We start from the raw sequence: 25782 nt of genomic DNA, 5'->3' as shown, positions 1-25782 counted from the left end.
TTTGATTTAAAAAATTTTAATTGAGAAAAAAAAAGAAAAAGATTGAGCGCACTTTTTGAACCCGGGCCAAGATATTGCAAGTCTGTCTAGCTTGAAAAGTTCGATTTTCATCATGTTACTAAAAAAAGTTTATTTTTCAGTTTCAAATTGAAAAAATAAAGTTGAGCCTTATCAGATAAGCGTTAATCACGCGATTCGTGCTATAATCCCAATAAATACCACATTGCCCTATTTTTCAAAGCTTCTATGTAAATGTTCCCATTTTCCCGATAACTACCCCCAATCCATTTCCTATTAACCACTCCAAAAATCCTCCGCCAAAATCCTTTTATTCAAAATCTAGGTGTAGTAGTATAAGAGTAGCAGCAACGGATAGAACACACGCATTCTCAAGGACATCTTCCGCCACGGAAGAGAGGGGGTCGTATAGAGTGCATGCCCCCATAACGATTCGGAGAGAAGGCGTCGAGAAGAGGAGAGAGTGGGGCGGTGGAGAGACGGAGACATGCAGAGAGAATATCAGAATCAAATATACGAAAAACCTGACCCGGTTGTACTTGTGGGCGAGTGACACACGGATTTTATCTCGTGTCCCCCCTTACGCGTTCTTTCAGTTGTGGTCATCACTTTTCTTGCATTCCTTTTTTTCTTAATAGACCGGTTTTTTGTGTTAAGATGACGGTTTGGCGAGGGGGAATGATCAAGAAAAAAGAGAGAAAAAATAACCTTTTGTCTTTTCTCTTGACCAGTTTGCAACTTTTAGAAAGATAGATTCCTTTGATCTTCTCTTCATATCTCTCGTTTTTTGCTTTTTTTGCGCTTATCAACCAACCTTACAGATATAAAAACCCTCTCACTGGTAGCGGGGTATAGTTAATTCGACGTGATGCATGACCCACTTTTTCGAATGCCTTTTTTTCAAATCCGTCCAGTTTTCACTTGCGGTCTGTATAGTTTGATGCGTTGATAGCTGAGGTTTTTGGGGTGGACGATGTCCCTTAACCCACGTAGATTTGCGGTTTGCGGGTATTTCGCAATTACGAATTTTGTTAACAAGATTTGTATTAAATTCCAATTTTTCAAAAGCCATATTTGCATAATGGTTTGGTTATTGAACGAATAGCTTTATCCTCGAAAATGAAGAATTACAGAAATGGCAAAAATTTATCTTCAATAGAAAAAGTTCAACTTGTTTTTGAAATCTATAAATCTTCGGAGTCCATTAATAAGATTTAACCTAGTAAAATTCCTACAAATTTTCGGAAAATGATATTTTATGTACCGTTTCAACAATGGTTTAATGAGTGAGATTATTTAAGACCAGCCTGTCTCCCCCGCCTTCGGCGGTTGAGCAGGCTGGTCTCTCTTCATTCACGTGGTCATTGACTTTCGAATGTGCCCGCATGGCCGAGTGGTTTAAAGCGGCGGTCGTTGTCCAAAGCACGCTAGTTCAGTTTTGCCCGCTGGCTCAGTTTCTCTTCTCTTTCCAAAACCGCTGCGGACAGTGCCTCAGACAGACAGACAAACACCACTTGTCTTTTATATATAAGAATGATGATTAGTTCAAGAGCTATATTTTTTCTTGATTAACTGATCAGATTAACAGTTCTGCAACTTGAACCTTTAACAAGATAGTGTTAGTGAAACTGTGATCACCATGTTTTCCATTCAAATGTCTCTGATTGCTTTTAATATTGTCAGCTTGAAAAAAATTATTTTCCCTGATTTAGTCAAAAGTATTACCAAACCAACAATTTAACTGAAAAACATTAATTTTGAAACTGCAATTTACTTTATCCGAACGTTCTATCCATCTCAGAATATCATTTGCTGAAAATTACATAAACTTATCCATTCAACTACAGTGACAGAACTCTTCAGACTTTCTTAGAGTCCCACATTATTTTCTGTTTTAAAAACATGGAATTAAAAACTGGCGCGTAATAAGTCAGTGTATGCTTGACACAACTATGTGCCAGATGAACGTAAAATTCTGAAAATTGCACTTGTGTTGTCATTCAATTTTAAGAATACTGTTCCATGATGTTTTGAAATCAAGATCCATTCGATTTTTGACGTTGGTTTTCGACAAGTTTGTTGTGGTAAATGTTCTGTTCTACTCTTGACTCAAGAAAAATTCATGAATATTTAGTTTTGATCATTCTGTGTTGGCACCAAACCTTGTCACCGAACGCATTCACCTCAACAACAAATTAGTGATTCCATTCTTATTTCTCAAATTATTCTGAAATGTAATGCTTGAATGAGTCAATAACTTTTGAAAAACCAGTATCTCTTGATTCCTTCATTATTCACAAAGAGAAACACACCGACCACAGTTAGAAGAAAAAGAAGACGCATTATGAACTAGAAATTGATGGAGAAGGGAGGGAGGAGGTAGGCCAAAAAGAGAAACACCGCAATTAACTTTTTGGTTGTACATATGATGCCAAAGTGAGTTCTTTTTTTTGAATGGCTAGTTGCTGTGGCTAGTTTAGTTTTTCGTTAGATACATATATTTTCTTTTCAAGTTATAGATCTAATTATTGGGGCATGAATGTTTTTCAAGAATTCATTTTGGATATTGATGGCTTGCTGAAACGGAAATTCATTCTTCGAAAGTTTTGAAGTTGGGAATCTTCGTTGAGCGCAATTGTGCACTATTGACTTGTTTTGCCTGTTCTATGAAACACATTTGTTTTCTGATCGTTTTTAATACATTGTTTGAAGGAAGTAACATTTATCAGTTTCGGAACAACAATTTTGAAATGTAATACACCAGTCGGTTAACGCAGCCTAACGGCTGCTCAACCTCCTTCTCTACACCACCCTTCTGGGTGTTACAGCGCCTGCGGCGCTTCTTAAATGGTTCAAACTATCGAGGTCTCAGAATTTTCTCCTTCTCCTGGATCGTATTAATTTTCTTCACTTGTCGGTAGATTTGTTAGCTAAACAGCCCGTTCCGGCAAGAGGCGAGTCATCTTTCAAATATTAATTTCAAACTTCGGCGACAATGCTGTCTCCCTTCTCTGAATATGGCAGACTGAGACCATGTTTTAACAAATCCTCATCCTAGAAATTATTACCTTTTGAAGGTAACTGATCAACGACAAAGTTACTTATTCACAAACCACCACCACTTTTTGAGTAGTGTTTTTTCATTCAATTTATTTCTATTAAGCTTCTGACTGTTGCAACTTCTTTAATAATGGAGACATATGAAGTCTCAGAATGAATTGTACTAAACACAGCAAATGACTTGTTTGGCTTCAGACTGAGAAAGCCTTACCAACTCTTTTATTGAAGCTTAGAAATTTGGAAATTTTCCTATTCACATCTTTAAAAAATTAACCTAAAGTACTACTTTTAAGTTTTTGACTGATCAGCGATGCCGCCTCCCTCCCCAAAATCTTTCAAGATTGTTTCTAATATACACGGAAATCTTCTCTTCAGTCTGGTTTGATCTAAACTGTTCTGCTTTCTGATTTTTTTTTCTCTAAAAGACTTCAAAGCTATTCTACATATTTCTAAGTGTGAAAGTTAGACAGCCGGTAAAAATGGAGTACAGTAATGACCATAAATCGAACAACTTTGACCGTTTTTCAGTTAAAAATGTCCAACTTTGAAAGGGTGTCAATAAAGAGATTCTATTCCAGTTTAGATGTCCTTTGAAAACTCGAACGTCCCTTAAAACACTTAAACGTTCTTTAAAACACTTAGACGTCCCTCAAAACATTTAACGTTCTTTGGGTCCCAAAAATGCTCAGAAATGTTCTCTTGAAATCCCAAAATTTTATTTAACCAATTAGTCGTTCAAAAAATATTTGGACGTCCCTTGAACTTTCAAAACCAAGAGCTTGCTGTGGCACCTGGAAGTAGTGATTGCCTAAAAACAAAAACGTCCTTGAATCTTGACATGATAATGGCTCAGCACCCGGGAAGTAGTGGATTCCTTAACACAGAGACATCCAGCATCTAGCTTAAAGTTATGGAAAAAAGTGCAAGCAAGCATCAGTGTGTCTATGTTTCAAGGAAACCACGTCTAAACATTTTATGGAACTTTTAAACGTTTTTTGGGACGACTAAATGTTTTTTGGGACGTTTGAACACTTGAAAAGACGTCTTAACTTTCGGAAAAAATTTAGGGCATGACAGGGCGTTTAAGTGTTTTAAGGGACGTCTTAGTGTTTCATGGAACGTTCGAGTTTTCAAAGGATATCTAACCTGGAATAGAACCAAAAAAATTGTTTGAAACCCACGCATTTTTCCTGACAATTTGAAGAAATGAATTCATTTGAAGAATGAAAAAGTTCTATAACTATTTTCCCCGTGAACTCCTATTTCCCTATTTCGGAAATGAAAGCCACTGAAAGGCTTGAAAACCACCTTTTCTCACATAGTGACCTAATTTAGAACTATTTTAACTAAAAAAAATAGACGGGCATCATCCGGGACAAATTTCCAATCGATCTGTGTAAATTTCATTGAAAACGGTTCAGTACAGAAGGCGCTAGAGTCGGCGACAAACGGACAGACAGACGGATCTGTTGAATATTATTAGTAAAGATTTCTACTTTCCTGACAATATATACAATATTTTCTTGGCAACAACTCTGGACGATCTGCAAACAAAAATCTTTTTCTCGCCAAAAGAAAAATGTTTTTCCCGTCAAAATCATTCCAGAAAATTAACTGGTGAAACATGAAGAATATGTAACAACATTTCGCCAATTAGCAACTAAGCTTCATTCGGTTAGCACGTAGTAATTACCCGAGTGTTTTCGTTATGAGCTTTCATGATTTTGTTTCATAATTTCAACTTAGCTAGCACCTTCGACGATTTCCCTATTTTTTGTCATCTGGTAGAAACTGTATTAAATTTTTTTTTCTGTAATTCCTTCAAAAATCTCTCTGTCAACCGAAAAACGCGGTTTCTCCATACTTGCAATCCGGGCCGATCCGGGCCGACGGTTTTTATTAAATAACTTTTTTCAAAAAAATCGTATCGGGTTGGTTAATAGCTCAAAAGATAGGTATTTCGACCTGCCATTAGACAAAATCAAACCAAATTTTTCAGAACATCCACAGAGGCCTCGGGCCGGCTAAAACTGCTGTCGGCCCGGCCCGGCCCGGCCCGGACACTTTTGCCCGGCCCGGGGCCTCTGTGGATCTTCATGGAAGTTTGTTTTGCATTTGTCTGATGACAGGTCAAAATACTCATCTTTTGAGCTATTAACCAACCCGATACGATTTTTTTGAAGAAAGTTATTTAATAAAAACCGTCGGCCCGGATCGGCCCGGATTGCAAGTATGGGTTTCTCAGGCTTTGTAAATTGACTGTGTGTTTGTTCGTTTGTCTCATGCTACTATATACAAAATAAATCTGATTCATGAGGTTCATAAATGGACTACTGGAAATTTGGAATTCGTTACAGGTTTTACAAACGTTTGGTTTTTGAAGGTTATTCAAGTATTTTTCATGACAAAAAAGTTTTTTTTGAAAAATTGGAAAGTTGTACATATAAGGAAATTTTCAGTTATACGACACTTTTTAGTAGTTGTGTATGTCGGTAGTGTTTGTTCTTCTGGCTTAAAATGAGATACTTCATTCTCAGTTGCTTCCAGTATTCACATTATAAAAATTTATAAAATTCGAATTTAAAAATTTATGTTTCAATCCGTGCAAATATTATTCAATAGTTTAACTGTGTGTTTATTCGGATAATTTCGATTTTCAGTTTCTTGTCGTTCCTTTTCTAACTGAAAACTTGTTTCAATTGATTTCACGTCTTTTTTCTTTGAAATTCCATTTTCTTCTTTTCTTTCCTCTCCTATCAATCTGTACAATTTCATCAATTTCCCACCTTTTTGCAATCACTTCTCCATCCCTTTCTTCTCCTTCTCCTCTGCCTTTCTCATATCTTTTCCCTCCTCGCAACTTTCCATTTTTAGTCAGATATTGATTCGAGGTGTATTTATCGAATCGAGGTCATTTTCTCCTTTCCCATTTTTCGCATACTAATCTCTCGATTGTCCATTGTTGTATAGAGAATCACTATGTGTATTTAACTAGTTCTGTCCCTTTTTATATCTTGTTTTGACCTACCTTTATTGGGAACATAAGTTTTTTATAAAAAGGATTTAGTTAGTGATGAAGTGTTCTAAAAAAACATAACAAATAATGTTTCAATATTAACACAAAAACTAATACTACTACTAGCTTTACTGACAAATAATCATACTTAATCGAAATTCCACAAACAGCTATGTCAAAAATTTTCTATATCCCAGAATCAATTGTTAACCGATTTCTGTTGTGAATTTTCGAAAAGTTGAAATATTGTGAAACTTCCTTTCAAATACTTTTGACTGAATAATATTCATGGTGTCAATAGTACAAAAGTTCTGCTTCATTTGTATTACTTGAATTTTTTATTTCTGGTTCTCGAATTTAGAAATTTTATTCTGAAATAGCACATGTTCCATCATACAAACGTTTCGTCGAATTGTTCCTTTTCAAAACATTGCTGCCTCTTGCGTTTTGGGTATCCCAACTGGTGCTTTTGTACCGCTCTCAAAATTCTAAACGTTTGCATTTTTGACAAATTATTGGCGTGGTCAAAATTGCAGAATCCAAAAGTGTTTTCGAAGTCGACTCCTCGTGTTATCCAATACATGAGGGAACTTTGAGAATCACTAAGTAGAGTCGAAGAGTTATTGACAACTTGTAAATTATCAATAAAAATATTATTCAGAAACAGAATACTTTGACTTTACCGTTTCGAAAATTCCATATTTTTTACTCGGCTTCGGAATATGTAATCCCATCATTGCTTCAACAATTTCTTTTTCAGTAATGGCCGATTCGGAAAAATCCAAGTCCAACATCCTCCTCACCATCTGGACAAACACGGAGAACATTCTCTACAAACTTTTATTCAATCGATTTACTCTCATCGCATTCTACGCTTTCTGGTTCCTATTCGGAGTTCTTGTTCTCCGAAAAACTCAAAATGCAATCACAGCAGTGAGATATGTAAAGACTCACGGAGAGTCTGTATCCCTCTCTTCCATTGAGCAGTCAAGAGAATTTGCTGACTTGATCAAGACATTGGACAAGAAATTTCCACGACCACCGGCGATTTTCTTGTTGAATCAATACGCGTTGAATATGACTGACAACTTTTTGTGTAACACTGGAACGTTGGAAGGAGTTCACGAGAGATTCATTTTTGTCACGTTGGATACGGTAGCTAGGGATACGATAAGGAAACGATGGCCTGAGATCCAACAGTTCCATTGGCCAACCCCATCGCTTTATGTGAGTTTTCTTTGTTATTGCAGGCGTGAATTACTTTTCGTACAAGAAAACAATTTGAAACATAACAATTGAAACGGAAAATAATGTTTTTTCATTTCAGAAACCATTCTCCTTCGCCGAAGGAGCCTACCAAACAATCTATCTTCTCAGATCGAATTTGGCATTGGCGTTGATCAAAAAGTGAGTTGGATTTTTATTTATGAGACAGTAAATAATCACTTGCTAAGATTGGACAACACATTTTAATAGTGCCGAGAACGACAATAAGCCACTTAAAATTAAAATAGAATTTTATGGAGTTCTGAAATCTCAAACCTTACTAGCTTCATTGAAAATAATTTTCAATGAGCTCCTCTAGCTTAAACAGCAACCAACATTTACTAAAAATTATTAGACGACTAAGTTACCATTGTAAAACAGTATCCCTAACAGCCATTTTCAGAGGAAAATCGTTCTGGATGATGCAACAAGACACATTCTGGCGTAAAAACATCTTCGACATGAACTACGAAGACAACATGGAATACGATGCGATATTCGATCAATTGGGAAGTGAAGAGGAGTCATCGATGAGAAAAGAATGGGTGAACGGAGCGAATTTCTTTATTCGAGCCAACAACGACACTCAGTTGTTCTTCGAGAGAATGTCAGAGAAGTTGGCGCATTGGTACACTCCCGATATGGGAATTATGATTCAGCAGTGCCATACTTGGAAGAAACCTGTTTGTGCTTATATTCCGCATAAGTGAGTTGACAAGCACAGTCTAATGATCAAATAATTAAACTAGGTTTACGATTCATTAAAGAAAATAGTTGGAAACGGTAAAATAATTTTGTGAAATCGAGTCGAGTAATAGCTTCGAGCTGGGATGCGCGAGAAAACTTTTCCACAAAATTTTCGAACAACTTTTTTTTTCGAAATCTTCATAAATTGCGAGACTTTTTGACCGAAAAAAACCGAAATTTTCGAAAAAAGACATGTCAAGAAAACTGTCTGAAAAATGACTTTTTCGAATATTGAAATTGCATGAAAACAGTGAATATTTCAAGAAAAGACGCCTGAAACATGTTTTTACAGTCCAAAATTAGAAAACATCTCAGGCAAAATCGAAAAATCACTACTTTTGTTACAATTTGGAGAGAAATTTCCAACATTTTTCGTTATAAAATTTTTCGAAAACCACCGAAAAAACCTTTGAAAAAAATTTCCTCCGAAAATTTTTCGCACAGCCCTGATAAGGATAACTAGTATCGTAGGAGGGCACACGAAAAACTCAAACTAAAATCACAACGAACACTGTTACATATCAGTTACTTGAAACTGTCGAAATCTTATTCAACCGTTGACTAAGTCGGATTTTTTTATAGGTTTGATAACAATAACTGATTAACCAATATGACAAGTAACATGACAATGAAAGAATCAGACTTGCAACGGGCCGGAGTTAAAATTTCTAGGGCCCGGCCCGGCCCGGCCCGGTGGGCCCGGAAGTTCAGTACTGAAAAAAATTCAAATATTTTTTTTCGAAAATTTTCCGATTTTTTTGAAAAATATTTCTTAAGAACAATTTTTTGTAGGTTTCGAAGGTTTTTGAAAAATATACTTGAGGAAAAATATGAAAAATTTTCAGAAAATAAATTTTTGGACAAAAATTTGTAGTGAAAAAAGTTCAAAAATTCAAATCCGGGCCGAAGCTTTCTCGGCCCGGCCCGGAATCTTGCAAGTCTGGAAAGAATGATGAAAAAAGTATAGGCTCACCAAGCAGCATTTTGATGTCACATGACTGAAACAGTCAAAAAGAAAATATTCTTTCGGTTTCTAATTTGTATCAATTTGTTAATCTCTTTCTTTGAACGCTATGATCTTATTGCAACCTGTTTCAGTGTTGTCTACTCGTGGGAATGGATGTTCACAGAACAAAAGGATCCACCATATCTGATGCAATTGGACTGTGAAACTGATGGAGGATCAAAGTTGATGCAATTGGGAAGATACGGATTCCATTTTGTGAATCAGGATGGAAGTTGTAATGAGCAGAAGGTGAGATTTTCAGTAAAGTTTTTTGTGTTTCATGCAGGTGAAATAACGCTAAGAAAGAAAGAAACTTTGGTGAGTCTACTATAAACCAGACTTGTCAAAAATCGGGCCGGCCGGTCGGCCCGGATTCAAAAATGGGAACCCGTTTTTACCAAATTTTTTTTGAAATTTTTCGAAACAATAGAGTAAAAATGCTTAAATTATCATACATATTCACTTTTTTCCAAAAATTTCAAAAAAATTCCAAAAAAAATCAAAAACTCAACATGTTTCAAAACGAGCCGAGCGAGCCGTGGCGGGCCGGGACGAGATTTTTCCTGATTTCGGTTCGGCCCGGCCCGGCCCGTGACAAGTCTGCTATAAACCAAATCTATACAGAAATTGTTGTGGGCTTATCCCTTTCAACAAACTTTTGTTAGTTTTTCAATTAAAAATGTTACCAGTTTCGTTTTACTTTAAATTACTCATATTTGCTTCAAAGTCATTCACTTTACCCTTTTGAAACATCTCAATTTCCAGGTATCCATCGCAAAAGCCAAAATGGAAAACGGAACGGTTGAAGTGAAAATGACAAAAACGCTGCCATCATGGGGAAGATTACAGTTCAAAGCCTACTGGTACATTGTCGATTATATGTTATGGACACCGATTATCGGAGAGTATTTGAAACCATATTTGGCAATGATTGGATTCATTTTGATGATTACTATCTAGTTTATTAAAAGTGTTGTTTGTCTTATCTTTCGTTAAGAATACGGGTTTTGAATTTCTGTTTTTTGCTCCCGAGATTTCAATAATTGTGATATTCTATTGAATAATGTTTCATGAATTTGTGATGATATAAAGATTTCTAATGATACCATTGAATGTCGAAATTTTTTAGATGCTTCCAAATGCCATGAGAAGATATTTAAGAATTGTTCGGTATATATTATAAACGAGGGAGAAAACTCGTTATAACAAAAAAATACCTTTCCATGTATCAAAACAGCTCTAAAGTTGTTGTAAAATGGCTTGAAGAAACGAAGCAGCACTCAATGTTTTATTAATAATATTAAAGTTTTTTAGTCAATAAATTAAATTAAAATTAAAGTTTTTAAACAAAAACTGTGAAACGGCATATGATTCCGATGAAGACCCTAGAGTTTTATTGAAATGACTGTGCTCAGTTATAGAAAGTGTTTCAATATTCCCACTCACATGGGAATAACTCAGGGTGTAACGCTGGGATTTCTTAGATATTTTGGCCTTTACCTCAACTAGGAAAAAACAAAAATCTTACGTGCCCTTTTTGAGTTTCCAAAGAATGGCGACACAATTCCATTTTTTCGACTTTTTTGAGTTGAACCACTTTGAGATATCATACTCGGTCAATTCTAGAGCAATCTTGACGATATTTTGGAAATTTTCGGTTTCTAAAACTTTATTGTCAAAACAGCCCTAAAACTGTTGTAAAACGGCTTGAAGAAACAGAATAATTTTGTTAATAATTTTTTTTATCAACAAAACCGATTCTGATGAACACTCCTAGAATTCTATTGGAATAATTGCGCTCAGTTAAAGAAAGTGGATGTTCTTAATATTATGAGTGAATAAATATGTCTAATTAATTTCAATCAGGATAATCACACTTGTAAACAGTAATCTTATATTTTGAAACCAATTTTTGTTGATTGAATCAAGATTAATAATTAAAGTTCATGGCATTTTCATGTTGAAAGGCCTTATTGAGCTTAATCCCGACAAGATTCCAAACTTTTACAACACTTTTCGTGTATAAAACATGAAATTGCTGTTTCACAGGAAAAATGTATGTTTTAAATTTTTGATGTAAAATAATAAGCTTTTCAAATTCTTAATTTAAAATGGTTTTAGTTTTTTGAAATCAATATCACCTCTGGATAGAATTCTATTTTCAGCCCACAAAACAAAACTGAAAACCAAAAATCGTTTTTGTTTTGAAAACAATCCGAATTGCCTACTTTTTTTTCCCAACAAACATGAATCATGCCTCTCCTATAAAACCATCGTCCCCTACCACTTTCTATCATGAAAATGCTACAACAACTATTTGTTCCTGTGCTCTTCCTGATGGCTGTTTCAGGAAACCCTTCGGAAAAAGAATGTGAACTGGAGAAGCAAGCCGCTGAGAAATGTACATCGGTAAGAAATATTCTGAAATCATTATAAATATAACTATTCTCATTCATTTCAGGAAGCCAATATGACTTCGAATACTGTCAATAGGGATTGGAATAATTATGAGAAAGAAATTCCAAAGTTTGAGAAATGGGTGAAGTGTGTTGGAGAACCAGTGTGTCCGTTGAATGCAAAATACTTCGAAGGAACCAAAATCATGTTCAATATTTTCGTAAGGACGGCTAGAGAACCACGCCCATGCCTCGATAAGGTTTTTTTCAAAATTTCAAAATTCTCAAGTAAGATCTCTTTTGCAGAGTGAAATCACGTCCTGCCGACCAGAAGGAGAGGTTGAATGTGGGGATCTATCGTTCTACGACTGTGTCACTGATATCATGAAACAATCGGATGCGTGCACTCAAAAAGATGTGAACTCCTATATCTCATTTATTCCGGATACTGTCAGATTCTGTAAAGTGAGAAAGGAAATTAAAGAGTTGTTAGGAATTCCACCGTCAAAAATTTATGAAGAGCGTGGGAATAATACTAAAACTGCACCATGAAACTGTAATTATGAATAAATATTTGCACGGATTTAATGTAATTGTAAATTTAATAGCATGTAAATAAAACAGTTTCATTAGTAAACCCAGTGAAACAGAACGTATTTTTTTCCTTCTGATATAAAATTCAAACTGTTTCAACGACTTCATCATCAACTGAAACTTATCGGACTAACATTGAAGGCACGATATTGAATTTTTAAAAGTTTAAGACATGTTCTCTGATACTCTCAACCATCCAACTGTTGACAACTGCACAGAAAAACTCAAACGAGTCTGAATGAGTTGGTATTAGGCATAGTGAGTACCCAACTTCTTCTAAGAATTATCGTACACATTCTGTTAGGCTCCGCCCCCTTCCGTCTGAAACCCAGATGCCATACTGAAAAATTTAAAAAATTTTCAGATGATGAGATTTAAAAAAAATCTTTTTAGGAATGAATTATTTCAAGAGCAGTTCCATGAAAAGATATTCGTCAAAGTTGAGCTCGATTACCAAAAATGAACTTTTTATGATATTTTTCTACCAAAAGGTGACATGTCTTTTTTAGTCCCATCACAAAAAGTGTTATAATAGTCCAAATAATTCATTCCTAAAAATATTTTTTTAAATCTCATCATCTGAAATTTTTTTAAATTTTTCAGTATGGTATCTGGGTTTCAGACGGACGGGGGCGGAGCCTAACAAAATGTGTACGATTATTCTTAGAAGAGGTTGGGTACTCACTATGCCTAATACCAACTCATTCAGACTCGTTTGAGTTTTTTCTGTGCTTCACTTTGCTCGTAAATGACAGAGAACGTGGCCATGTAATAATGTGTTCAACTTCTTTGTTTCACAATAAATTACTGAAACAGAAAGTTCTAATTTAGGAATTAGATAATTTTTCACAATAATTTTACTAAGTAAGTTGTATCTAATTGTTATTAAAAAATTGTTGATGCAAAATCAGGAATTTTTAACTGTTTTCTATTATTAATTTATTTGATTCCGTATCGAATCTTACATTAAGTAGGGTGACCCGGGTGAACTCATTTCGTGAAAAACGTGAATCCGTATTAAAAAACCTTTTTCGCTTATATTACTAATCCATTTACGAAAGTGAACTGTTTGTATAAAAAAAGAATGTTGCAGCCAGGAATTAAAATTTTTCAAAAGAAGAAACGTTGCAGTAGTAAAACCATGTATTATCAGTTTACAAAAAATTGCGAATTATTTTGAACAATCAGGTTTTGAAGGAAGACTCGACACAATTTCCAAACGAGATCTCCTTAGAAGTCAATTTTTAATTCTTGTGTATTTGCTGTCACTTCTCTTTCCCACTACGTGATTTTCCGATAAAAAAATTTTTATCAGCACGACACTCGAATGCCAGCTTTTTTCTCCCTCCTGTGTAACTGATAAAAATGTATTCTTTGAGTACAAAAAATATTTGATTGACAGCTCCCACTTTTCCAAAGGATCACATTAGTCGAATAGTTCAAAGAGACAATCACATGAAATAATAGTGTGCCAAAATGTTTGAAACAGAAGTTCGGAACCGCGGAGTCAACCCACGCATTAATCTGACACTCAGAGAGAAAATCTGAAAATAGTTCACAGAACACAAGAGACGGATATGAATCTTTATCCGAAAAACCAAAATGAAAAAGTTCGTTTCTCGAAACCTTCGGGTTGGAAAGTGTTGTAATGTGCTCTGTTTCTCGGGACATCTCCCTCATGACACCCACACGCTTCTTCCAAAAAAAGACCATGTGTTTCAAAAACTCCTGGCACATGCTCCGAGAGCACAAGCCTTAGTGTGATCACACAAAGATATCTGTCATCTGCCAGGAGAGTTCGATTCTTGAAACACATTCTGGTTTTTCGGTTTTCCGGAAAGCGAGGGCTGTCCGTCTCTCGTGTCCCGTGAACTATTTCTAGATTGTCGGAACTAAATTCTCTTCTTCTTCTTGCATTCTCTTGTTCAGTGCCAGTCTCTCTCTTGTGTAATTGATAAGAATGTGTTCTTTTTGTTCTGAAAAAATGGTTGATTGACGGCTCCGTCCTATCCAAAGGATGGCACTTGTGGAAGAGTTTAGAGAGACAATCACGTGAAAGAATAGTGTGCCAAAAAAAAAATTAGGGGCGGCTACAGAATAGTGGAATGAAGCCATTAAGATGATGAAATTTTTCGGTATAAAAGGGCTTGTGGGAGGTCTATCAGCTATCAGCTCTTTCAATCATCTGACGTGATATGCTGCTCCCAATTTGGCTCTTGGTTTTCCTCTTCGCTGGAGGAATTTATACCACTCCAGTCGCTCCAAACTATATTGATTGCCGAAATGAGCATCACAAAATGCTGAGATGCGCTAAGGTGAGCTATAAAACTGTATTAGGTGACATGAATCGTGGTAATTTCAGGAAGTGGGATTCAAGCCAGACTGGTACGCTCCAAATTTCGAACAATACGTTCCAAAGTTGGAGGATTGGCTGGTTTGTGTCGGAACTGTTGTGTGTCCAATGAGTGTGAACAGAATGGACGAAATTCAGTTGAAATACAAAGTAAAGTTACTGTTATCAACACACGATTTTAGTGACTGTTTCAGTCAGGTGAGTTGTCAATTCAATTTCAGTAAACTCCAACAAGTATTTTTTTTTCAGGAAAACTTTTCAAAGTTTGCTGCTTGTCCCGTAGCTCCAGATTGTGAAAGCGAATCGTTCCAATTTTGCATGGTCAGTGTGATGGAGAGCCTCCCAACTTGCAGTCGCGCCATTGTCGAAGCGTACAGCTCAACAATACAAGAACGAATTCGTATTTGCAAGCTCAGAGAGGAAAGAGAACTTTGGCGAAATATTACACAATTGAGATCCTAATCACATGTCTGGAATGAATTGATTAAATTGAATTTGAGTTTGAATAAATATGTTTATTGCTCCACATTGTTTGTGTCTATCAGAAATTCAAACATTTTTCAGTTTTTTCGTAGTTAGCAAACTCTTTGGTAAAAATGAAAACAAAGTAAAAATATTGAGGAGTATTCTTTATTAATTCAAACGATTCTCATAAAAAAGCACTACAAATAAAGGCAAAGAAGATAAATGTTTTTTTTTCGACCCGCCTTCTCAATATACTTTATCAGTTCCGAACTCGTGTCCGCTCTCCGCTCTCCTGTGTAATTGATAAGAATCTGTTCTCTGCGTACTGAAACGAATGGGTGATTGACAGCTCCGGCCTATTGAAATGATCACATTGGTAGAAGAGTTCACAAAACACAAAATAGGTTTGGTGAATGTTGGGTAAATGCTTTGCGTAATTCCACAGAACTCTAGACAAATTCATTCAATCCATGAATAATAAACGCTACCATCCAAGCTACCAGAGGCTATGAGTTCCAGAATATACAAATCGTTTTCAGAATTTGAAAAGTCCTGTAGTCAATTTTTTCTAAAACACCAGAAACATAAATTTTCTGCTACTGGCATTCATAAAGTAGGTGCAAATGTTTTTTAAACACTTTCTTTGTTTGCTTCGCTGAAGTTCGCTAAATAAAAGAAGAAAAGTATATATTTTGTAAAGAATTTACTGAATAGTTGCTCCAGAGGGAAACAAACACTTCTGCTTCTCAAAAAAAATTGAAGTGAACTGTGGTTAGTTTAGTTCATAAAAATGTAGATTTTTACAACACCGAATACCATCTGGTTCTCCTGTTGCTCTACTCAATGTCATGAAACAGTACATTTATCCAAATTGGGATTCGAACGACGACGACCCGTTTTTTTCATACGAGAGACCCTCCTCTTCACGATCTGTTGATTTTCTGCCGCATCAAGGGAAAAGGAGCAACAAACTAATCCGAAAGAGTTTGATGAGCAGCTGCTCCGGAGTGCAATAAATCCCCGTTTCCGGTTTAAAAAAGTGTATTCTTTGAACAGTGACCTGATTACATAGTTGTTTCTGTTCAGGAATAATGATGGAGAAAAACAAAACGTGTTTCAAAGAGGAGGTAATTCCAGGAGGCTACCAAATGTCAAATAAAGAATCACACGTTCAATTCATTGTTTTGGAAAATTTGTTTTTCGAAGTAGCAATCATGGGAAACAGAAATTTTGTAAAGAAACAGATGCGGCGCTCGGATCCAAAACAGATGCCATTCTATTCAGATATTCAACGAGGAGAGAATTCAAAAATTCCTTTTCGTTATATGTATAACCCAAAGAAAAAAAGAAAACCGTTAACGACATTGAACTATTATTCTCATTATGACTAAAACTTCCAATTCGAAACAATAAAAACCTCTGTTCCACATTCCCATTAATAATTCAAACATTGTCTAGAATAACTAATTGCACCCGATCCCCCCCCCCCCCTCCCGCCTCACCTCACTTTCCCATACTATACACTTTATTGGAAGAGAGAGAAGGTGTTCGGTTTCAACTCATCTCCCTCAATGGAAATATGAGAAGGTGTCACTTATATCGGTTGGTCTTTTTTACTGTTTCAATGGGTACACCTCTGGCAAATGTTTTTTTGGTGTTGTTTTTTCATTTGACTGTATTTCCCACAGCAGTTGATTCAATCACAGTAGCCGAGCAGTTGAAGGATGTCATTATGCAAGGTGGGTTTGCTGTCTCACGAGTTTTGTTTTTTTAACTGTTTCAAGAAGTTCTGATGTCAGAACTGACTCGGCTCACAATCAGTTTTGTTACGTTGTGACTTTGATGCCGCAGTGTCATTAAAAAAGGAAAACCCAAAATAAGTAAATCGTATTATAAATTGTAAATGTGCAAAAAAGTTTTTCCATATGTACTTTCCATGTTTTTAGTAACTTAGTCTCACTAACGCATGGCCATATTTAAAGTTTCTAGGTTTATACTTTTGGGCTGTCCCAGAGAGCAATATTTAGCAGACACAGTTGTATTGTGCTTTAATCAAGAAAAATAATTTTTTCACTGTTTTTCTTAAATCACGATATTTGGAAATTACACATGGCTCTGATTTGCGCAGTTTCTTAATTTTTCAAATTGATTGAACAAAACGGTCTCGTCACGCTTCGATTACAGACTTTTAGAAACCCAGACTCTTTGCCACTAATCGCAAAAAAGAAAATAAGGCAATTATGCAATTATTCATTTCTCCGTGTTTTTTTACGTTCAGGGTCGAAACCTCTGTTTTCGAAATCTCTGGCAACGCTCCGTAGTCAATAAAATTTTCTCGAGAAGGTCCATACAAGCACATAAAACTAAGAAATTAAAATGGGAAATTGCACTCTGGATTTAAAACGAAATACCTGTAACATAGTGATGCACTCTTAAATCATATTTCCCACTAAAGCTTCCAATCGTTCCAATTTATTGTGGAAGTCAACTACTATCAAGTTTTTCACCAAAAAATTCCGTTTCATTGAGGTCATGAAACATGAAACATTGTATCATTGATAATCCGCCATAGGCCTCCATTAGTTTATCCTCCTACATACCAAAAAAAAGTTGAACGTTGCAAAAACTTACTTTTTTTGTGTTAGTTTCAATAAAAGCACTTGCTGAAACCGTAAAACAGAGCAGTGTCAAATTCAAAAAACTTTTTTCAGAATTTCAGATTTTACGTGTTTCATACCATACATATCTGTTCTATCAGAATGATTTATTGATTATAGCTTCGTTTTTTTTTCAGGTTACGACAACTCCATCCGCCCTGTTGTCAATGAAAAGGAAGCTCTCATTGTCAATATTTCCCTCAATTCCATGTCTGTCCTTGTTCTCGACCCTGCCGAAGAAACCGTCAGTTTCTCATCTGAATTCATTCTTCAATGGACGGATGAATTCATTTCATGGAATAGATCCGATTACAATGTGACTTGGCTGAAACTCAAAGAATCTTTCCTCTGGACTCCCGACACTACAGTATCCACAAGTATCGACACGAATTATTTGATCGATTCAGATGAGAGATATGTGTCTGTGAGGCATGACGGACTGGTCAGACAGAGCATTTACGCGGTTTTTGTGAATCTTTGTGATATGAATGTGGACAGATTCCCGTATGATCAACAGACATGTATGGTGAAGATGGGACCGTGGAGTTACACGAAAGAGGAGGTCACGTGTGTCAATGGACCAAGTATCGAGGCAAATGAAACTTATTTTGGGGTGCGTTTAAATATTTTACATGTTCTGTTGGAAGTCTCTCCAATATTTTCTCTATTTTAGAACAGTTTCTAAAACTTTTTTGAAACTGTATTTATCTCAATAATCACTTGAAAATGAGAAATTTCGAGCATGTGTATTATACCATAACGTTTTTTTTTGCTGAGGATCTATATCAAACATAGGTCTTGTTTTTTGAAGGTGTCCGGTTTTTAGTACGACCCTTCTCCGGAGAGTTATGGCCAATCGTTCTGAAATGAGTCAACATCATCAAGAAAATATTTTTTCACCGGGCGAGTTAAAACCCTTAAGTGGGCGATTCTACAAAAAATTGTCATCTAAAAAGAATGAAACATGAAGCAACTACGGAAACTATGACACATTTCATCTAAAATCTTTAAAACAGTAATATGTAGTAATCCCTTTTTTCCGCAAATCGACAGATCAAAGTCATAAGAATAGAACATTGTAGATAACCAAGTTATTAGCATCATTGCGACTGTACGACTACTTAAGAAAAGAAGATAATTAGCCTTACCCTGATCTCGAAACAGTACTCACTATTTTCCAGGATTTTCAGGGTAACTCTGAATGGGATTTCGAAGGAATCATCAGTTCAGTGGGGCAAACTGAGGATCCTGATGTGAATTTCACATTTTCGGAGGTTCATTTTGCGGTGAGTCAAAAATGAATACTAATGATAAATAAACTTTTTTTTAACAAATCACTCCCACTTGAAACACAATAATTTAATTATTTTCCAGTTAACGGTAAAACGACGTCCCTTGTTCTACGTATGGGTTCTCCTCATCCCCACGTATATCATCACTGTCGTTTGTATATTTGGACTGTTCACACCGACAGCTAACCATGGATTGAGAGAGGAAAGAGTCAATTTGGGTATCACTACACTCCTGTCATCAGCTGTTATCCTACAAATTGTGGCAAATGCGATGCCGAAAACTTCAGAACTTCCGTTGTTGGGTTAGTGGGGGGGTTGGAGATGAGATTTACGGTTTCAATAAACTGGTATGAACTTATGAGGTATTTATTAGTTCATTTTGCAAAATCCTTTACTATTATTTAATTTTCAGAAAAAAATCCAGTTCTTAATAGTTGTATTGTCTGGCTAACACCCATATTATCAATTCTTCAGGAAACTTCATCCTCGCCGAAATCTTCGTCGTCGCCATCGGTGTCCTCTGTTCTGTTCTCGTCTTGACTCTCCATCAACGAGCTCACACACGTGAATGGAAACCACCAGCATGGATGTTATGGATCCTAAGAATGACTGGATCATCGAAGTTCCTGTCAAGGAATATCACGAAAATTCGACATAAAAGTAGTACGGCCGAAAGGATTCATTATACTGGAGAGGGGTGAGTATGCCAAAAAGTGAAGAAAACCCTGTTTCATTCATTGGAAAAAATTCAACATTTCTAAATCCCATAATCGTTGTCTTCAGCGCCTACCTCTTCAAAAACCTCGACGAATCTCTGCAATCTGTGCGTGAATACATCCAGGAGGAAGATCGTGACTACTTCAGAGAACTCACTTATATCAAGTTTTTCGATCGACTCGATTTCCTTCTTCTCGTCATTTTTCAAGTTGGAAATGCGCTTGTTACCTTGTTTTTAGTCAAACAATAAACAGTTTTCTGGTGTGGTTTCGAGGATGAAGAACACTGTTTTGGACAGGATTTATTATTGAAAAATGCATTTGAAATTTACAAAAAGGATCTCATGTCTTACCGTTCTTCACTTTGACTCTGCTTTATCAACCTCAATTTGACACAGTTTCAGAACTATATTATTTAAAGAATCCAGAAGAACATTTAGTTTTTGCAGAGCAGATGTTGTGGCGGACAAACAGTTTACAAATAAGATTTTTTTTGTTTTTTTTTGTCCATTTTTACACAAAGTGCCGTTGCAAAATTTTTAGTCTGGATCGAATTTCTTCGTGTTCACTTATCTATCCGACCAGGGTGCTCAACCGATACTTCAAAACCGATTAAAATCGGTTATTGATTAAAAAATCGGGGAAAATATGAGTCGGTTTTTAAAAAAGAAATCGGTTTTTCTCCAGGGAAAAATCGGTTAAAATTCGATTTTCTTCGATTGTTCTGAGAGAAAACCGATTTTGTTCGGATTAGAAACCGGTTAAAACCGATTGTTACTCGATTTTCATCGGTTTTTTTTCTGAAAGTTCAAACTCTACGGCGGTTTGTCACGTTTTTATCATATTTTGCACTGTTCTTAATTTAAATTTTACTTAAAATAGATATTTTCTCATTTTTGTTCAAATTTTCTTTAAAAATAGAAAAAAACGTGTGAAGTAATCGAAACGTGACAGTTTGAATTTTCAAAAAAAACCGGTGAAAATCGGTAAAAATCGAAGAATAATCGGTTTTTTAATCGATTTCTAAACCGATAAAAACCGAAACCGAACGGTTTTTTTCAAAACACAATCGAAGAAAATCGATTCTTCTCCGATTGTTGATCGATTTCCTACCGATTTTAGTTTTTGAGAAATCGGTTAAAATTCTTCGGAGAGAGAAACGATTTTCATCGGTTAAAAAAATCGGTTTTTCATCGGTTTTACCTTCGGTTGAGCACCCTGTATCCGACGGATCAATTGGTATTTCACCTTTCCGAGAAGATCAAATTTTTGCGGAATAATTGTTTATCTTGATCAGTTTTGGTGTTGATGTTTAGCTAGAACGTTTGAAAATGTTTCATGTTTCAGAACATTCCTTTATCGACTGATTTATTTTCTGAAAGTAATTAAAGCAGATGAAGAAGTCCGATCTTAACGTTTCAAATAACTGAACAGTATTGTTTTACAACATTTGTATCTCAAGATCGAGATCAATCTGTGGAAAATGTTAAAATTTTTCCAAGTGTCAGACAGGACATCGGTATTCATATTCTTGGGATTGGATGGCTTTTTATTGTTGTGCTAAAAATTTATTAAAAAAGGTCAGCCTACTGATCCGAATTACAAGAACAGGGAAGGTTTTCGCATTTTCGGAATTTCAGGTCTCACGAATCAAAACAAAGTTCCAGTTCCACAATTTCCGCGTGTATAGCTGTAGTTGCCTCACCTATTCATACTGTAGTTGCCTCACCTATTCATACTGTAGTTGCCTCACCTATTCATCCACTCAAATTAAACTGAAAATCGGCCTCCCAAGTATCTCGAGTGTTAAACAGTAAAAAATATCCCAGTTTCAGTCGACCAATAATTGTAAGGAATTTCGAAAGACGTTTAGTGCCTAAGCGTCTTTTTGATCTTTGATATGAGAATACTTGCATCTTCGGTGTCGACAAAAAAGTCTGTCCAGACATATTCCTTTCACTCGGAACACTGGCTAAGAACGATTTTATCGGACGTTGTGAACATGTTCCAATGGTTAACAGAAATGAGAAAACACACTGTAGATTTCAGAAAGTTCGACGTTGGGCAGGTAGCAATATTTACAAAAGTAATACTCTAATCGTGACAAGAGATTGATAGTAATATTAGTTACTATTCAGTCGCATATTTGAAAACTCTCAGAAACACAGAACATTTTATTTTAAAATAATTTTTTTAACTACAAAATTCCATTCAATCAACACTTTTATTACTACCAGTTTCCTTTCGAAATGTACAATTAAAGATGTCATGTCCAAATTCTTTATACTCTTCATACGGTATCTCAGCTATCTCCTCACAGTACAAAACCCGTTGATCGTATACATATTTGATCTTTTTTAGTACATTCTCCTTCAGTTTTTCTGCGAATTTCGTTTCTTCAGGAACAATTGAAAAGTTTTTGTAATTTGGATCAGTCAGCCATCCGGATCCAAGGATATTCTTCTTGGTGGTACGGTAGTGTCTGGAAATTAAGAATGACGACGAATGGTTGTGAAACATTGTATGCCTATTGAAACTTTTGTGAAACTGTTGTGATTTTTGACTCGCAAAATTGAACACTGTGAGATCAAAAGTTCTTAATAATTCAGGCAATAAAGGTCTTACCTGAACAGCGCAATTTCACTTTTCACATACTCAGCCACTGTCCCCGGATACCTTTGATACGCCCAGTGATAATACATTGCTGCTATCTGAAAATAATAAACGAGTCAATGAGGCAAAAGTGATTAGTGAGTGTTCTGATTATGAAGTGAGTGTTCTGAAACAGTTGATTAGAACTAAATTTGAAATTATATCCAGTTTCATTCAGGTAGTAACTGTACTGGTAATTTATCTCATTTATTATTTTTTTCGAAATATATACCTTTTCTGGTCGATAAATCGTTTTGTAGGCACCCCAACTAACTGGAGAAGACACGTTGTATTTGAGGAATTCCATTTTGGAGATTATCTGGAAAACGAAAGGGTTGCCAATTATTTTTTCAGGCAGTGTTAATTAAAACTTCATGAAAAATAACGTTTTTTCAAGAAAAAAAAAGTGTTTCCCGTATTTTTGAAAAAAATAAATATTTTATGTCACATAGTTCTCTTAATGGTCTTTCCGCCCACCTGCTCATCACTTTCATATTTTTCCGGCAGTTTCTCCGTCTTCTGAATTCTTCGAATCGCAAATCCGACCTCAGCAACTGTATCATTATATCCACTCAATAAACTTCCAACTGAATTTATTTTATCATCCAAAATAACCAATCTCTCATCAATATCCACGTTTATAACCCATTTCGAGTGATGTTTACTCCGTTGGTGGCATTCCTGAAACGTCAAAGAAATAGAAGAAGAGTGGAAGAAGACAATGAAATTACATTAATCTGGAGAAGATGAAACTGCCAATCTATAGTTTTGTATTCTGATTGGATCACGGTCAACTCGATTTCTCCTGTTCTGAAAATATTACAACTTTTTTCTTAAAAGTGAGTTGAATTCTCTAAACAACACTAATCGCCTTCTTGAAACATTGATCCCTCTCACCTCAGATACTCATCAAAAATCTTCCGACTGTACTCATTCATATTGAATACTGTAAAATAGAAGTACCGTACACCAATCAGTTTATAATGTTCTATAAACTCTGCAACTTCTAACCACTTGCTCTCCGAGCCGTATATCGGACCGACGCATACTGATACCTCGTGGATTGGCGCTGAAAAATGGAAAGTCGAGTTGGAGCTGAAGGGAAGGAGATTTAGTTTGAATCAAGAAAATATGTCAATTTATTGAAGCTTCTCACAGTTTCCGGTTTCAAATTCTTTATTTGAAACATAAAATGTTGACTTGTACAGTTGGAACACTGATTGCTAAAAATCTCACCCTCGAAAACTCTATAGACAAGTGGAATCGGTTCTTGTGGTATCTCTTCCGAATCAAAACTAATCGACATATATTTCACACCAATTCTTCTCGGACATCTGATTATATTCATTGGGAAAAATATTGATTGATACGAAGAGTTGGAGATCTCTTCACGGAGGCAGTTGTAGTAGCGACAGTAGACTTTTTGGCTGAAAATAGAAAGATGGCAAACTTCCGAAAGGTTGTGAGTGGAGCTTATAAAACATATCTGTTTCAGTAACTTTTTGAAATCTCAATGGAACATAATATGTATTGTAGTCTGTTCACAATGTATTCTTACCCATAACTCCTCTGTGAATTCGTTGTAATTGAAATATGATCCAGATAGACGAAAGAAGACAAAAGTCGAATTTGTGATTCCAAAATATTGTCTCGTCGTGAGATATTACTTTGGATCCATTCCAGATGTAGATTCTCATTTGGGACAATATCAGGATGTATTTGATTCCAGGACTCATACGGGCATTGGAATGGAATAATAGAACTGAAAATTGATTTTTATTTTTTAGTCGATTAGAAAGTTTCGAGTGTGATTCTCTTAAAAACTCTTCTGTTTCACTCACCTCTGTTCTACAGTAACTTTTGGTTGCATACTAGTATTTTCCGTCATAACGTTTAGACTATCCTTCCAATAACTATAAGTATTCAATGCAGCCAATCCCATGAAAAACAAAAGTAGCATACATTTGACACCGTTTCGATAACATGTCATCTGTAATTTGACTGACAATTGATAATTCTTCGATGGTATACGAATTGCTTTACCATCATTATAAATATACCTTCATTCAAACAGTGGAGAGTAGAAGGTAGTAGAGGAACTCAAATTTATGTTAAAACAGATGTGCTAATAAAAGAAAATTCTCAATCTTGTCCAATCTTGGTGTTTGGAAAGGAACATTTTAGTCTGGATCGAATTTTTTCGTGTTTATTTATCTATCCGCCGGATCAATTGATGTTTCATCTATAGGAGAAAATTGAAATTTTTCGGAACGGCTATCGCTAATCCTGATCTAAGTGTTGGTGGTGATGTTTAGCAAGAACGTTTCGAAATGTTTAATGTTTCAGAAGGATAATTATGGGAAGACAACTCTTCTTAACTTATTAGGAACATCGTCTTTAATGTTTTGTTTTTCTGTTAACATCTTATTGATGGTAACCAAACATTCATAATCATAGGAGTAAAATTTTAAAGATTTTCCGAGATCCATCTGATAATGCATTTTAAAAATACCCTGTCTCGCGGTTTGAATAAGAATATAAGTATAAAGCAATGATATGATCTCAAAAGAGGTAGCTTATTTTTTTTCCAAAGGCATCAATCAGAAAAAGGAAGAACATGTTTAATCTTATGCATATTTTCCAGATTCCTCTTCGGAACAAAAACATTCTAGGCCACTTCCAAAAATCGGAGATCCACTTATCATGTTTCAATATGTAAATATTTTTTCTGATTTTTTACAAGAATCATTGGTTAGTTGTAGAAACTGGTAAATTGGATATTCTTCTTCGAGAACATCCCTCTATAATGACCAGCGTTTTAATAATATTCCGCAGTTACAATTATGTTTCAAGTTGTATGATGTTTTTTGCAATTTTAATCATGTTTTCATATGGATATTCTTTTGCAGAATTTTTAAAGCTTTTTCACATTTATTTCTTTGAGAACATTGTTCGTTGAAATATTTTCAGTATTCAAAAAGTGTTTAACCAAATCCGTGAATTTCTCACATTAAACATTAACATATTTCGGTTTCAATCAGTCAACAAGAATGATCATCAATCAATGAATCAATTGGCACCGCTTTCATTTTGAGAAATGATTTTTACATGGCTATAGTCTATGGAAAAAAATTTTGAGAACCCGATGTAAGTTTGTCACAAATTATAATAATATAATATCACGAACAAACGAATTTCCACTGAAATCGTAACAGTAGAAAAAATAACATATTTCATAATTTTCGTAATTGGTTTTTATTTCGTAATTGGTTCTCAAATCATTGATTACAATTTCAACGCTAGAACTATACAGCAAGGCTGTCGCACGGCCGGCCGCGAGAAGAAAAAAATGAAAAAGCCGCGGCTTTGTTTTTCAAAGTTGCAAAACTTTTTCGTTTTTGAAAAAAGTTTTGCTGATTTTTTTGTTTTCTGGTACAAATCTGACAACCGGGGTTCGATCCCCACTCGTGCCAAAACTTTTTTGTTTTTTGTTTTTGACCTTTTCGTACCAATCTGACAATCATGGTTCGACCCCACTGGTGTC

General features: G+C 35.5%; 5 protein-coding genes across 5 annotated transcripts; 4 read left to right on the top strand and 1 right to left on the bottom strand.

The window, feature by feature from the left end:
- Nucleotides 1-6856: 6856 nt before the first annotated feature.
- GCK72_012905 (uncharacterized protein) lies at nt 6857-10073 on the top strand (the record flags this gene model as incomplete). The annotated part of the gene is made up of 5 exons (XM_053729486.1): nt 6857-7321; nt 7422-7501; nt 7764-8066; nt 9206-9362; nt 9879-10073. The coding sequence occupies 5 exons, from the start codon at nt 6857-6859 to the stop codon at nt 10071-10073; spliced, it is 1200 nt and encodes a 399-aa protein (XP_053584258.1).
- Nucleotides 10074-11414: 1341 nt separating this feature from the next.
- GCK72_012904 (uncharacterized protein) lies at nt 11415-12061 on the top strand (the record flags this gene model as incomplete). The annotated part of the gene is made up of 3 exons (XM_003096947.2): nt 11415-11522; nt 11575-11769; nt 11816-12061. The coding sequence occupies 3 exons, from the start codon at nt 11415-11417 to the stop codon at nt 12059-12061; spliced, it is 549 nt and encodes a 182-aa protein (XP_003096995.2).
- Nucleotides 12062-14298: 2237 nt separating this feature from the next.
- GCK72_012903 (uncharacterized protein) lies at nt 14299-14918 on the top strand (the record flags this gene model as incomplete). The annotated part of the gene is made up of 3 exons (XM_053729485.1): nt 14299-14418; nt 14466-14654; nt 14706-14918. The coding sequence occupies 3 exons, from the start codon at nt 14299-14301 to the stop codon at nt 14916-14918; spliced, it is 522 nt and encodes a 173-aa protein (XP_053584257.1).
- Nucleotides 14919-16545: 1627 nt separating this feature from the next.
- GCK72_012902 (uncharacterized protein) lies at nt 16546-19837 on the top strand (the record flags this gene model as incomplete). The annotated part of the gene is made up of 6 exons (XM_053729484.1): nt 16546-16660; nt 17716-18191; nt 18760-18864; nt 18953-19172; nt 19345-19567; nt 19654-19837. The coding sequence occupies 6 exons, from the start codon at nt 16546-16548 to the stop codon at nt 19835-19837; spliced, it is 1323 nt and encodes a 440-aa protein (XP_053584256.1).
- A 1960-nt stretch (nt 19838-21797) lies between these two features.
- GCK72_012901 (uncharacterized protein) lies at nt 21798-24228 on the bottom strand (the record flags this gene model as incomplete). The annotated part of the gene is made up of 9 exons (XM_053729483.1): nt 21798-22068; nt 22212-22297; nt 22471-22557; nt 22716-22919; nt 22970-23048; nt 23136-23307; nt 23475-23665; nt 23797-24000; nt 24080-24228. 9 exons carry the CDS (start codon nt 24226-24228, stop codon nt 21798-21800), a joined length of 1443 nt encoding a protein of 480 aa, XP_053584255.1.
- Nucleotides 24229-25782: the final 1554 nt, after the last annotated feature.

This window comes from Caenorhabditis remanei, chromosome IV (assembly GCF_010183535.1).
Source record: "Caenorhabditis remanei strain PX506 chromosome IV, whole genome shotgun sequence".
Classification (NCBI taxonomy): Eukaryota; Metazoa; Nematoda; class Chromadorea; order Rhabditida; family Rhabditidae; genus Caenorhabditis; species Caenorhabditis remanei.
Note: the sequence above shows the minus strand (reverse complement) of the source record. Positions and strands in the feature narration are given on the sequence as shown.